Source organism: Phacochoerus africanus, chromosome 9 (assembly GCF_016906955.1).
Source record: "Phacochoerus africanus isolate WHEZ1 chromosome 9, ROS_Pafr_v1, whole genome shotgun sequence".
NCBI classification, from domain to species: domain Eukaryota; kingdom Metazoa; phylum Chordata; class Mammalia; order Artiodactyla; family Suidae; genus Phacochoerus; species Phacochoerus africanus.
This window is the reverse complement of record NC_062552.1, coordinates 68,877,514-68,888,701: the sequence shown is the minus strand read 5'-3', so window position 1 is coordinate 68,888,701 and position 11,188 is coordinate 68,877,514. Positions and strand designations below refer to the sequence as shown.

General features: G+C 39.6%; 1 protein-coding gene across 1 annotated transcript; it reads right to left on the bottom strand.

The window, feature by feature from the left end:
• Nucleotides 1-415: 415 nt before the first annotated feature.
• LOC125136642 (uncharacterized) lies at nucleotides 416-10,707 on the bottom strand. Its single transcript, XM_053743528.1, is given in 7 exon segments — nucleotides 416-544; nucleotides 546-576; nucleotides 578-1,065; nucleotides 1,067-1,504; nucleotides 1,506-1,787; nucleotides 1,789-1,860; nucleotides 10,495-10,707. Coding segments are annotated over 7 exon segments (1,653 nt in total).
• Between the last annotated feature and the right edge of the window lie 481 nt (nucleotides 10,708-11,188).

Here is an 11,188-nt window from a genome sequence, read left to right as displayed (position 1 = left end):
ACCAAATATGCTGACCCTTTATATAACTGACCCTTTCTCCAAAAGAAAATGCCGAGGTCTTGGGTGATGTGTACTCTTCTCCCTGATATCCTGTAACTTAAACACCGTTATGTAAAGTTAACTATTAATACATCTTGTGACAGATGATATGGGGATAAGAGAGTGAAGAAAACAAAAGTATACATACATCCATATATGTTTATAACAAAATAAGCAAGAAATATTTATAACAATTATAGTCGTCGTGTCTGCAACTGGTCATGTGATCATAGCTGGTATTTATGACTACCTTCTTACACTACCATTTTCATATTCCTTTTGCTTGCAACAAGCACCATAGCCAGTTGCAGTTCTTTGCCTAGTGATGTGATCCAAACTTTGATTCCTAAAGTGTCTATCTGGGCTATTAGTAGTCCTACTTGAATTGGATTTTTCCAGTTTTCACTGACTTTAATTGTACAGCATGGTAGTACTGAGAGACACCATGAGGGGTCCCTGTATTCCAGGCAGACTCTTCCTTATATCCATTGTATAGTACCAGCCCAGGTTTCCCCTTGATAATTAGGATCGATAACTAGCCAGTATGGTAACACTCTTCTTCGCCTGTTGACTCAGAGACATGAGGAGCCCAGAGTGGCTGAATGGCAGTTACAACTTCCAGTTCAGTGGAGTCATTGTTGTGTCTCCTGGTAAAAGCATTTCTCCTTTTGGAACAAAGATCAACAGACCAACAAAGCATAAAGTCACAGGGACTGGAAGCAAAAATTTTACTGGTGGACGAACAGAGGTAATAGTGAGTGGTGCTATTCCTATTTCCACCCCTTGGTTCTTATACTCATGAATTCTGACTATGGGAAAAGCAGCACCATATATTGTATACTGATTTAAAACATACATAGCTTCTTGGAAGTTGTATCCATAGTCCTGCAAGGTGTTACCACCTAACTGGTACTGTGACCAAGTTTTCAAAAGGCCATTCATTCATTCTGTCAAGGCAGCTACTTTAGGATGATGAGGAACACAATATGGTTAGTGAAATCCATGTGTATGAGCCCATTGCCACATAGTCCATGGCTGTGAAGTGAGTCCCTTGATCAGAAGCAATACTGTGTGGAATACCATGATGAGGGATGAAGCATTCTATACATCCATGGGTAGTAGTTTGGGCAGAAGCATTGAGCACAGAGAAAACACATCCATTTCCTGAGTAAGTACTTATTCTAGTAAGAACAAAGCACTGTCCCTTTCCTGATGGAAGTGGTTTATTGTAATCAACTTGCCATGAGAGGACCAGCTAATCAGCCTGGGGAATGGTGCCATATTCAGAAGTTGATGTTAGTTTCTGCTGCTGGCAGATTGGTTCTGTATCCAGGTTGGCCTTGGTGAGTGGAAGTTTATGCTACTGATCCCATGCATAATCTCCTCCACTGCTGCCACAGCGACTTTATTCATGAGCCCTTTGGGAAATGGCATGATTGGCTAGGCAAAGAGCCTGACCTGTACTTTGCAGAAAGGGTTATTCTATCCACTTGATTATTGGACTCCTCCTCTGCTGCAATCAGCCTTTGGTGAACCTTCACATGGAACGCAAATATCTTCACTTTATTTGCCCATTCGGAGAAGTCTATCCACATGCCTCTTTCTCAAACTTTATTGTCACCAATTTTCCATTCATGCTGCTTTCAAGTCCGTGCTCATCCAGCCAAACCATTGGCTACAGCACATGTGTTACTACAGACTTGTACCTCTGGCCATTTTTCCTTCCACACAAAATGAGCAACAAGGTTATACTGCTTGAAATTCTGCCCACTGGAAGGGTTTCCCTTCACCACTGTCCCTTAGGGATATCCCTCAAAGGGGCTGTAGTGTTGTAATTATCCATTTTTTTTTTTGGTCTTTTGTCTTTTGTTGTTGTTGTTGTTGCTATTTCTTGGGCCGCTCCCGCAGCATATGGAGGTTCCCAGGCTAGGGGTTGAATCGGAGCTGTAGCCACCGGCCTACGCCAGAGCCACAGCAACGCGGGATCCGAGCATCGTCTGCAACCTACACCACAGCTCACGGCAACGCCGGATCGTTAACCCACTGAGCAAGGGCAGGGATCGAACCCGCAACCTCATGGTTCCTAGTCGGATTCGTTAACCACTGCGCCACGACGGGAACTCTGCAATTTTCCATTTTTGAGCGACACCTGCATCTACTGAGTGCAGAACCATCTACAAACTGGACACGGGTCTTCTTCAGTCAACTTAACTGTAGGGAACTCCCCATGAGGTCATAGGTATGGGCTGCAGGAGAGAAGGTAATGTAACAGGAGTGGGACCACAGGCATTTGTGCCACTTCTTGATATAACTTACTTGTGCCTTCAGGGCCTACTCAAGTCCAGTCTTGTATATGCCACTTCCGTTTAATAATGGGTGCTTCTGTGCATGCCCAACCAATGGCTTGGTATGTCAGACAACACTCAGTTCATGATGGTAAGCTCAAATTGCATAGTAACTTAGTGGCTTATGGTGGCCCATAGTAAGACCAGTGTGATGTCTTCTAGAAGGGAAAGGTGATTAAGTACTGTGGACTCTATTATGACACAGGGCTGGAGAGTTGCTGTACCCCTAAGGTAAGATAGTGAAGGTGCATTGCTGGCCTTGCCAGCTGAAAAGAGACTGCTTCTGGTGGTCTTTACTAATAGGCTTTGAGAAACAGGCATTTGCCTTATCAGTAGCTGCATATCAGGTGCTAAGGGTAGTGTTAAATTTGCTCAAACAGTGAAACTATATCTGGAACAGAAGCTGCGATTGGGCGGCACTTGGTTAAGTTTACCAGCATCAGTTGTCCTTCTCTAAGATCCATTTGATTTCTGCACAGGCCAAATAGGCAAATTGAATGGGGATGTGGTAGGGATCACCACCTCTGTATATTTCAAGTCCTTGATGATGGTAATTCACTATAAAAGCTGTCTGGGCCTGGAGTTTCCTCTGTGCGGAAGTTTTAAACTACAAGTTGAATTTTTTTTTTTTTTTTTTTGTCTTGCCCTGTTAGGGCCGAAGCCTCAGTATATGGACGTTCCCAGGCTAGGGGTCGAATAGGAACTATGCCAGAGCCATAGCAGCAGTAGATCTGAGCCGCATCTGCGATCACAGCCCACGGCAATGCCAGATCCTTAACCCACTGAGCAAGGCCAGGGATCAAACCCACAACTTCGTGGTTCCTAGCCAGATTTGTTTCCAATGCGCCACGACAGGAACTCCTAAAATTTTTTTAATAGACATAGTGCTAATCAGATTTTCTCTTTTTGTCTTGGTGATTTGAGTTTTTCAAGGGATTTTTCCACAATTTTCTAAATTGTGCTATTTGTGTGAATATTTCATAATATTGCCTTTTATTCTTTTAATGTCTGTAGGATGTCTATGGTGACATCTTCTTTTTCATTCTTGATGTGATTAATTTGTATTTTCTTTTTTCTTGATTAATTATGCTAGAGTATTATAAATTTCATTAATATTTTCCGAGAACCAAATTTGACTTTGTTAATTTTCTCTGTTGTTTCTTTGTTTTCTATTTCTTTGATTTCTGCTTTATTGTTTCTTTGTTTCAACTTTGGAATAAATTTGTTCTTTTTCTGGCTTTATAAGGTGAAATTTGAGATCTTTGAATTTAGGTCATTCTCCTTTTCTAGTGTAAGCCTTTCAAGCTATAAATTTACTTCTAAGTACTACTTTAACTGCATCACACAAATTTTGATATGGTGATATCATTATCATTTAGTTTGGAAAATTTCTGATTTTCCCTATGCTTTCTTCTATCTATGGTTATTTAGGATGTGTTGTTTCACTTTAAAAATTTAGACATTTTTCTCATATCATTATTTTATAGGTTTCTAATTTAATTTTACTATAGTCACAGATTATTTTCTATGAGATTTCAATCTTTTGACTATATTGAGAATTATTTTTGGCTTATTATATGAACATACTCCCTATGCTTTTGAAGAGAATGTGTATTATAAATTGTTGAATGTGATGTTTTCTGAATGGTAGCTAGGGTCCAGTGAGTTGATAATTTTGTTTAAATTTTCCGTGTCTATTCTATCTAATTCTTCTATCAATTGCTGAGAGAGGGGTATTAAAATCTCCAGCTGTGATTACCTATTTCTCCCTTCAGTTCTGCCAGTTGATGCTCATATATTTTGAAGCTCTGTAATTGAGTATTTAGAATTTTTATGTCCTTCTGATTTCTCATTAATTAATATCCTTTTATTATCTGTGATAATACTCTTTGCTTTGTCAGATAATAATAAATCACAGCAGTTTTCTTTTCTTTCTTTTTTTTTGTCCTTTTTTGCCATTTCTTGGGCTGCTCCCGAGGCATATGGAGGTTCCCAGGCTAGGGGTCTAATTGGAGCTGTAGCCACTGGCCTACGCCAGAGCCACAGCAACGCGGGATCCAAGCCGCATCTGCAACCTGCACCACAGCTCACAGCCACGCCGGATCCTTAACCCACTGAGGAAGGCCAGGGATCAAACCCGCAACCTCATGGTTCCTAGTCGGATTTGTTAACCACTGTGCCATGACGGTAACTCCAGCAGTTTTGCTATGCTTACAGTTTACACAGTATCTTTTTTTATCCTTTTACTTTAAGCTATCTAGGTGTTCATATTTCAAGTGGATCTCTTCTAGACAATGTTTAGTTGGGGCTCATTTTTTAATCTATCCAGTTTAATTGGAATATTTAGTCCATTTACATGTAATACGATTATTAATTTTAAGTCTGTCACCTCATTTTTTTTCTCATTTCCTGATATTATGTTAAACCACATGCATAGATCACTGAAGTTTTTTCATTTTTTAAGCTAGTTCTTATCTCCAGAATGAATAGTTTCTGTTCATCTTTTTTCAAGTTTACTAAAAATTTTCATATATTTTTCAATTTTATAATTTCCATTTTATTCTTTTCTGTTTTCTCCCTCTCTTTCCCTTTCTTTCTTCCTTCTTTCTGTCTTCTTCCTTTCTTTCTTTCTCTCTCTCTCTTTTTTTTCTTTTTAGGGCCATACCTGCAGCACATGTAAGTTCCCAGGCTAGGGGTCAAATTGGAGTGGTAGCTTCCAGCCTATGCCACAGCCACAGCAACACGGGATCTAAGCCATGTCTGTGACCTACACCACAGCTCACAGCAATGCCAGATCCTTAACCCACTGAGTGAGGCCAGGGATCGAACCCATGTCCTCATGGATACTAGTTGGATTCATTACCACTGAGCAATGACGGGAACTCATTTTCTATATTTTCTCTGCTAAGATTTCCCATCTGTGCACCCATTTTGACTATATTTTTTATTGAAGCATAGTTGATTTACAAGGAGGTGCCAGTTTCTGCTGTACAGCAAAGTGACTCAATCTTACATATGTATATATATATATTCTTTTTCCAAAATGTTATTTTCCACCATATCTATCCCAAGAGATTGGAGATGGTTCCCAGGGCTATACAGTAGGACCTTGTTTTTTATCCATTCTAAATGTAATAGTGTGCATCTACTGGCCCCAAACTCCAAGTCTAGCCCACTCTCTCCCTCCCCCCAGCAACCACAAGTCTGTTCTCTGTGTATGTGAGTCTATTTCTTTTTTGTAGATTTATTCATCTATGCTATATTTTATTAATTTAATTTAATTTAATTTTTGCTTTTCAGGGCTGCACTCATGGCATATGAAAGTTCCCAGGCTAGGGGTCAAATTGGAGCTACAGCTCCTGGCCTACACCACAGCCACAGCAACGTCAGATCTGAGCCATGTCTAAAGCCTACACCACAGCTCATGGCAATGCCAGATCCTTAACCTACTGAGTGAGGCCAGGGACTGAACCCACATCCTCATGTATACTAGTTGGATTTGTTCCTGCTGAGCCATGACGGAGACTCCCTGTGCTCTATTTTAGATTCCACATATAAGTGATATCATATGGTATTTGTCTTTCTTTTTCTGACTTAACTTCACTTGGTATGATAATCTCTGGTTGCATCCATGTTGCTGTCAATGGCATTATTTTGTTCTTTTTTATGGCTGAGTGGTATTCCATTGTATAATTTATACCACTTCCTCTTAATCTATTCATCTGTTGATGGACATTTAGGTTTTTTTCTATGTCTTGACTATTGTGAATAGTGCTGCTATGAAAATTGGGTTATATATATCTTTTCAAATTAGAGTTTTTTCCAGATATATGCCTAGAAGTGGGATTGCTGGATCATATGGTAGTTCTATATTTAGTTTTCCAAGGTGCCTCCATATTGTTTTCCATGGTGGTCTTACCAATTTACATTCCCAGCAACAGTGGAGGAAAGTTCCCTTTTCTCCATACCCTCTATAGCATTTGTTGTTTGTAGACTTATTAATGATGGCCCATTCTGACCCATATGTGGTGGTACCTCATTGTAGTTTTGATTTGTATTTCTCTAATAATTAGTGATGTTGAGCATTTTTTCATGTGCCTACTGATTATCTGTATGTCTTCTTTGGAGAAATGTCTATATAGTTCTTCTGCCCATTTTTCAATTGGGTTATTTGTTTTGTTTTGTTTTGTTTTTGAGTTGTATGAGTTTGTATATTTTGGAGAATAAGCCCTTGTCAATTGCGTCTTTTGCGAATATTTTCTCCCATTTAGCAAGTTGCCTTTTCATTTTAATTTTTTTAATTTTTTATGGTTTCCTTTGCTGTGCAAAAGCTTATAAGTTTGATTGCGTCCCATTTGCTTATTTTTGTTTTTATTTCTCTCATCTTGTGATTGACTATCTTTCATTTAAATCTTTTAATATATTTATAGTAGTGCTTTAAAATACTTGTCTAATAATTCCAACATCTGGAATATCTTGAGTTATTTTTCTTTTTTTTCCCTTTATTTCTTTAGTTTTGGTCATATTTATATTTTTCTTTGAATACCTAGTAAATTTCTATTGTAGCTTGGACATTATGGATGGTAGATTATAGAGACTCTGGATTATGTGTTGAGTGTTGAGTTCAAAGAGTGTTGAGTTTTGTTCTCTTGGGCCATTAAATCACTGGTAGATCCTTTTTGGTCCTGTCAGGTTCAGTTTTGTTTTTTCTGAGTAGAGGACTGTTTGGGTTTGGAGGTAGTCCTTACTCTTAAGGTTCTGACTTCTCAAGTGGGGACTGCGATCCTAAAGCAATCTTTCTTAGGTCCCAGCTGAATTCTAGACTGGAACTCCAATATCTTCTGGTGCTGCACAACCTTTGGCATTACCATTGGTATTACCACTCAGTTCTTAGCTCTGCAGCAGTCAACCTCTGCTGGACCTCACAGAGTCTTACCCTGCAATGTGTAGCCCTGCCAGTGCCAAAGACCCTATGGTGAATCTCCACATGGACTTTTGGGTTCTTCCTCTGCACAGGTTCTTCTCTAGCATCTGAGCTCACAAATTTTAACTGATTTAGCAGCCTGGAACTATAATTTCTACCTTATCTGCTCACTCCACTTTGTCTCCTTCTCCACATGTTATGGCAGGAATGTCCTCAGGGCAGAAACCTGGGGCAGTTCTGGGGTTCACTTCATGTTTCACTTCTCTCAACAGGTTACCTGTTGTCCTTTCTCTCAACAGGCTGCCTGTTGTCCTTTGCCTGAAAATAATTGCCTCATATGTTTTGTTCATTGTTATAGTTTATTACAGTAGGAAGACAAGCCAGGTATCAGTTGCTTTCATTGTGGGACACTGAAGTCTCTAAGCATGTTACCTTAAAACCATTTTGAAATATAGAGAACAAATGCTTGTATATGATTCTTGCCAATGAGAAGACTAAGCTTCTATAAAGAAAAATAGGTTATTTTTATCTTTTCAAAATGAATGTTGAGAAGATGTTGCCATTGAAAATGTGATACCATTAATTCACCCATCCAATGGCAAAGAAGTGTTTATGTTTTGTACTTGATGTGGACCAAGGGGATAAAATAAGTTCAAATAATATTTTTGATAACCCACACACAAGGCCTGGAAAGAAGCAGAAGGAAAAGGGGAAAAAATGGCCCTAATATCAAGAAACTTTTACTATAATAGCAAAGACAAGTTAAATATGCAGATAAGGCTGGATACAGTTACATACTAAGACATTTGGAATAAATAGGTGAGATAAGCCTGACTTAACTTCCCCTTCTAGCTTCAGGAGCACCTTTGCATCATACATGTTCCCTCCCCCTACACCCAAGTCACAGGAGCTGGACCAGGATTGGAACCTAACCGAAAGAAAGGGTGTCAATCCACGGATAGGGCGTAGCCAGGGAGATTTCCCTCTAGGGATTTGAATTAAGATACTCAGAGATTGCAATCAGATGGTACTCTCTGAAACTCTCTGGAATTGTTTATTTTCACTCTATCCTGGATGATCCTCATGTGTTTATTTTGTGCCTCTTAAGATGTAGCATCATTTAGGGTAGCACTAGCACTAAATGAGAATCAGAACCATAGGTTTTAATTCCAGCTTAGCTAATTCCCTTGTGGACTCCCAGCACCTTGCCTCTCTCCTTGTGTGTAAAGAGAATGAGTTTTGAAGGTCTTGGTCCTTGTTTCATATCAGAGTATCATTATAGGAATTAATGAGATCATGTTCATAAGAGGATTTAATATCTTCATTGTGGTTAAATATCACAGATTGCAAATCCACTCAACAATTGTTGCCATGATAATTATAATAAGTAGTAGAGAATCTAAAGAGAGAAGTGATTTTCTGCTTTTCTGTAACTGTGAGGAAGATTGGGAAGTGAAAAGGGGAGTTTAGAGAAATAAAAGCTAGCCTCTCTTTGACTTAGATGGCATCTGACTCTCTCTTGGAAGTAGATGGAGATAAGAAGAGTCTCAGAAGGAATAATTTCCTAATCTTTTATTCTGTATCTCCATAGCCTTCTCACTGTATTCTGTGAGAAAGCACCAGTGAAAACAGCTCTGTTCCTAACTAATGCTTTCCTGTTTGTTGGGATGAATGGTGACATTTGGTGTAATGGTAGTACAGGTCAGGTTGAATAATTGCTTTGCTGAAAAGGGATCCTGCAGTAGAAGGCAGAGCTGTAAGAAACACAAGACAGGAATGGTATTAAATTCACAATGGCCAATGAAACGAGGGCCTCATTTTGCGTGTTTTGGGGGAGTTCATGTTAATGTACAAGACGCATTCTGACAGGCATTGGCAGATGTATCAGGCAAGCCTGCGTGAGCGATAATGTTTCCTGTGAAGAGAAAAGCAAGGGGCCAGAAGGCAACCAACTATCATAAAAGTAATTAATTGTTTTACTTCATAATGGTCTGGCAAGATTGCCTTTAAAAAAATGAATCATACAAATGGGACCATGATGTCAGACAGACCGTCCACTGAGACTTAAGAGACTAGTTCCTGCTATAAATTATGATAATGAGTAAGTTTTAAAAATATTTTATGAGGTTAAGAAGTACAACGTCAAATTATTTTTCTTCAACATCTCATTGCTTTGAATGCCTTTCACAGTTCGGAGGGTAACATTTCCTTGCAAAAATTCCTTCTGAGTTTACTGGCTGTTGCTTTACCAATCAGGTCTTTCTCCAAGGACGGTTTTAGTGCATGATTTTCATGACTCAGCTTAAAATGAACAAGACCCCATTGTTGGCTTTCTTGTTTTTGCAGCAGCATTATTGACAAGATCTGCATAACTCTTGGGAAAAGGTCTGTTGTCTAACCAAGCTACTATGGAAACCTGATCCAGGCCATTTAGAAGCCTAACGCCTTTTTCTCTTGAATTTGTGAAGAATTTTTGAGGCTGGTCAAACTTCACTCAGAAAATATTCATCAGGGCAGAGGGGTACAGCTTGTTCATTACATTTTGCTTTTCATCTTAAATCAGCTTTGCAAATAGACTCGCTGGCCCCGGGTGAGAGACAGGCAGCTCTGCCTAAGGGGTCATTGTGAAAAAGCACGCAGCTTTCACTTATTTTATCCCTTATGTTCTGACCAGGGAGAAGCAGAGAGAACCAAGGGCTTGGCTTCTTTCTTTTAAAGCATGCCTACAAAATTGATAGTTGGAAAAAAAATTGTAGATGCCTATTTTATATCAATAAATAGCTCTATATGTAAGAAAAAGTGTTGAAACTTCACCTTAAATTTCCAGGTTCTAAAGAGGAGCCCAGAAATGTAGTCAATACTCTGATCTCCCAGGAGAATTTACCTTACCCCACCCTCTTCCTTTAGACATCAACCCAAGAAGTGAAAGAACACGCTGGGAGCCAACACCAGTAGTGCCCCAGTGGTGGCTGGTCAAGGACTTTCCTCAATAAATTCTTCAGGCCATTTCCTTTCCCTGCTTATTGCTAAGTGTCCTGAGGTCTTAAACGGGTGGAGTCAAGCTTGACTTTCAGTATCCTTAGGTATAAATCTCATGTCTGTGCAACAAGCCTTGCAAAATTTATAATGTGGTTATTCATCATTATTTATGATTCATATATACTTAAACTTTATGACGACTCTGACCACCATCATCTTTCCTGGAACATGGACCAGAGGGAGAGAGCCATGGGGACATTCCCTGTGAACATTGACAGGGTTCTTCACTGTGTGACAACTGGTAACCGAGGATCTGTGAGGAACAGCCTTTTTGGGATGTGACATGCAGGATGAGCCCATGGTGTGATGGGCAAGTACAGGATCTGATGAAATCATAGCCATTTCATATTCTCCTTTCATCCTCCTTAGAGGTGATGATATAATTGTGCCATTATCTGAGGTAATTGGAATAACTCAATCCACAGACTCTACTCCTAATTCTCACCAATATTTCAAGCTCTTTTCCCTGCCAGATCTTTTATGCAGGCTGAAAATTCAGTGCTATTGAGGTTTATGTCTTCTCCACCCCTGTGCTCAAGTTCTGCAGATCTTGTCAGTAATGCTGGTGCAAAAACAAAGCAGAGGAAAGGAAAAAAAAAATCAAGAGTTTGAACAGTTCAATGCTAGACTGTTCCACCCTCAGTGAGGTCATTCCTGGCCCAGAAGGTACAGCTAAAGCTGGGGTGTGTCCTCGGATTCCCCTGGGGAGAGGGTGGTTTCTCCCATAGTTTCCTTTATAGACTCTAAGATACTGGCACAGAGACTTCAAGGAGGTGGTCAGCTTCCTGGCAGATTCATGGAGAGGTAGATTCTGAGACAGGGAGAGAGACTATTGGATTAT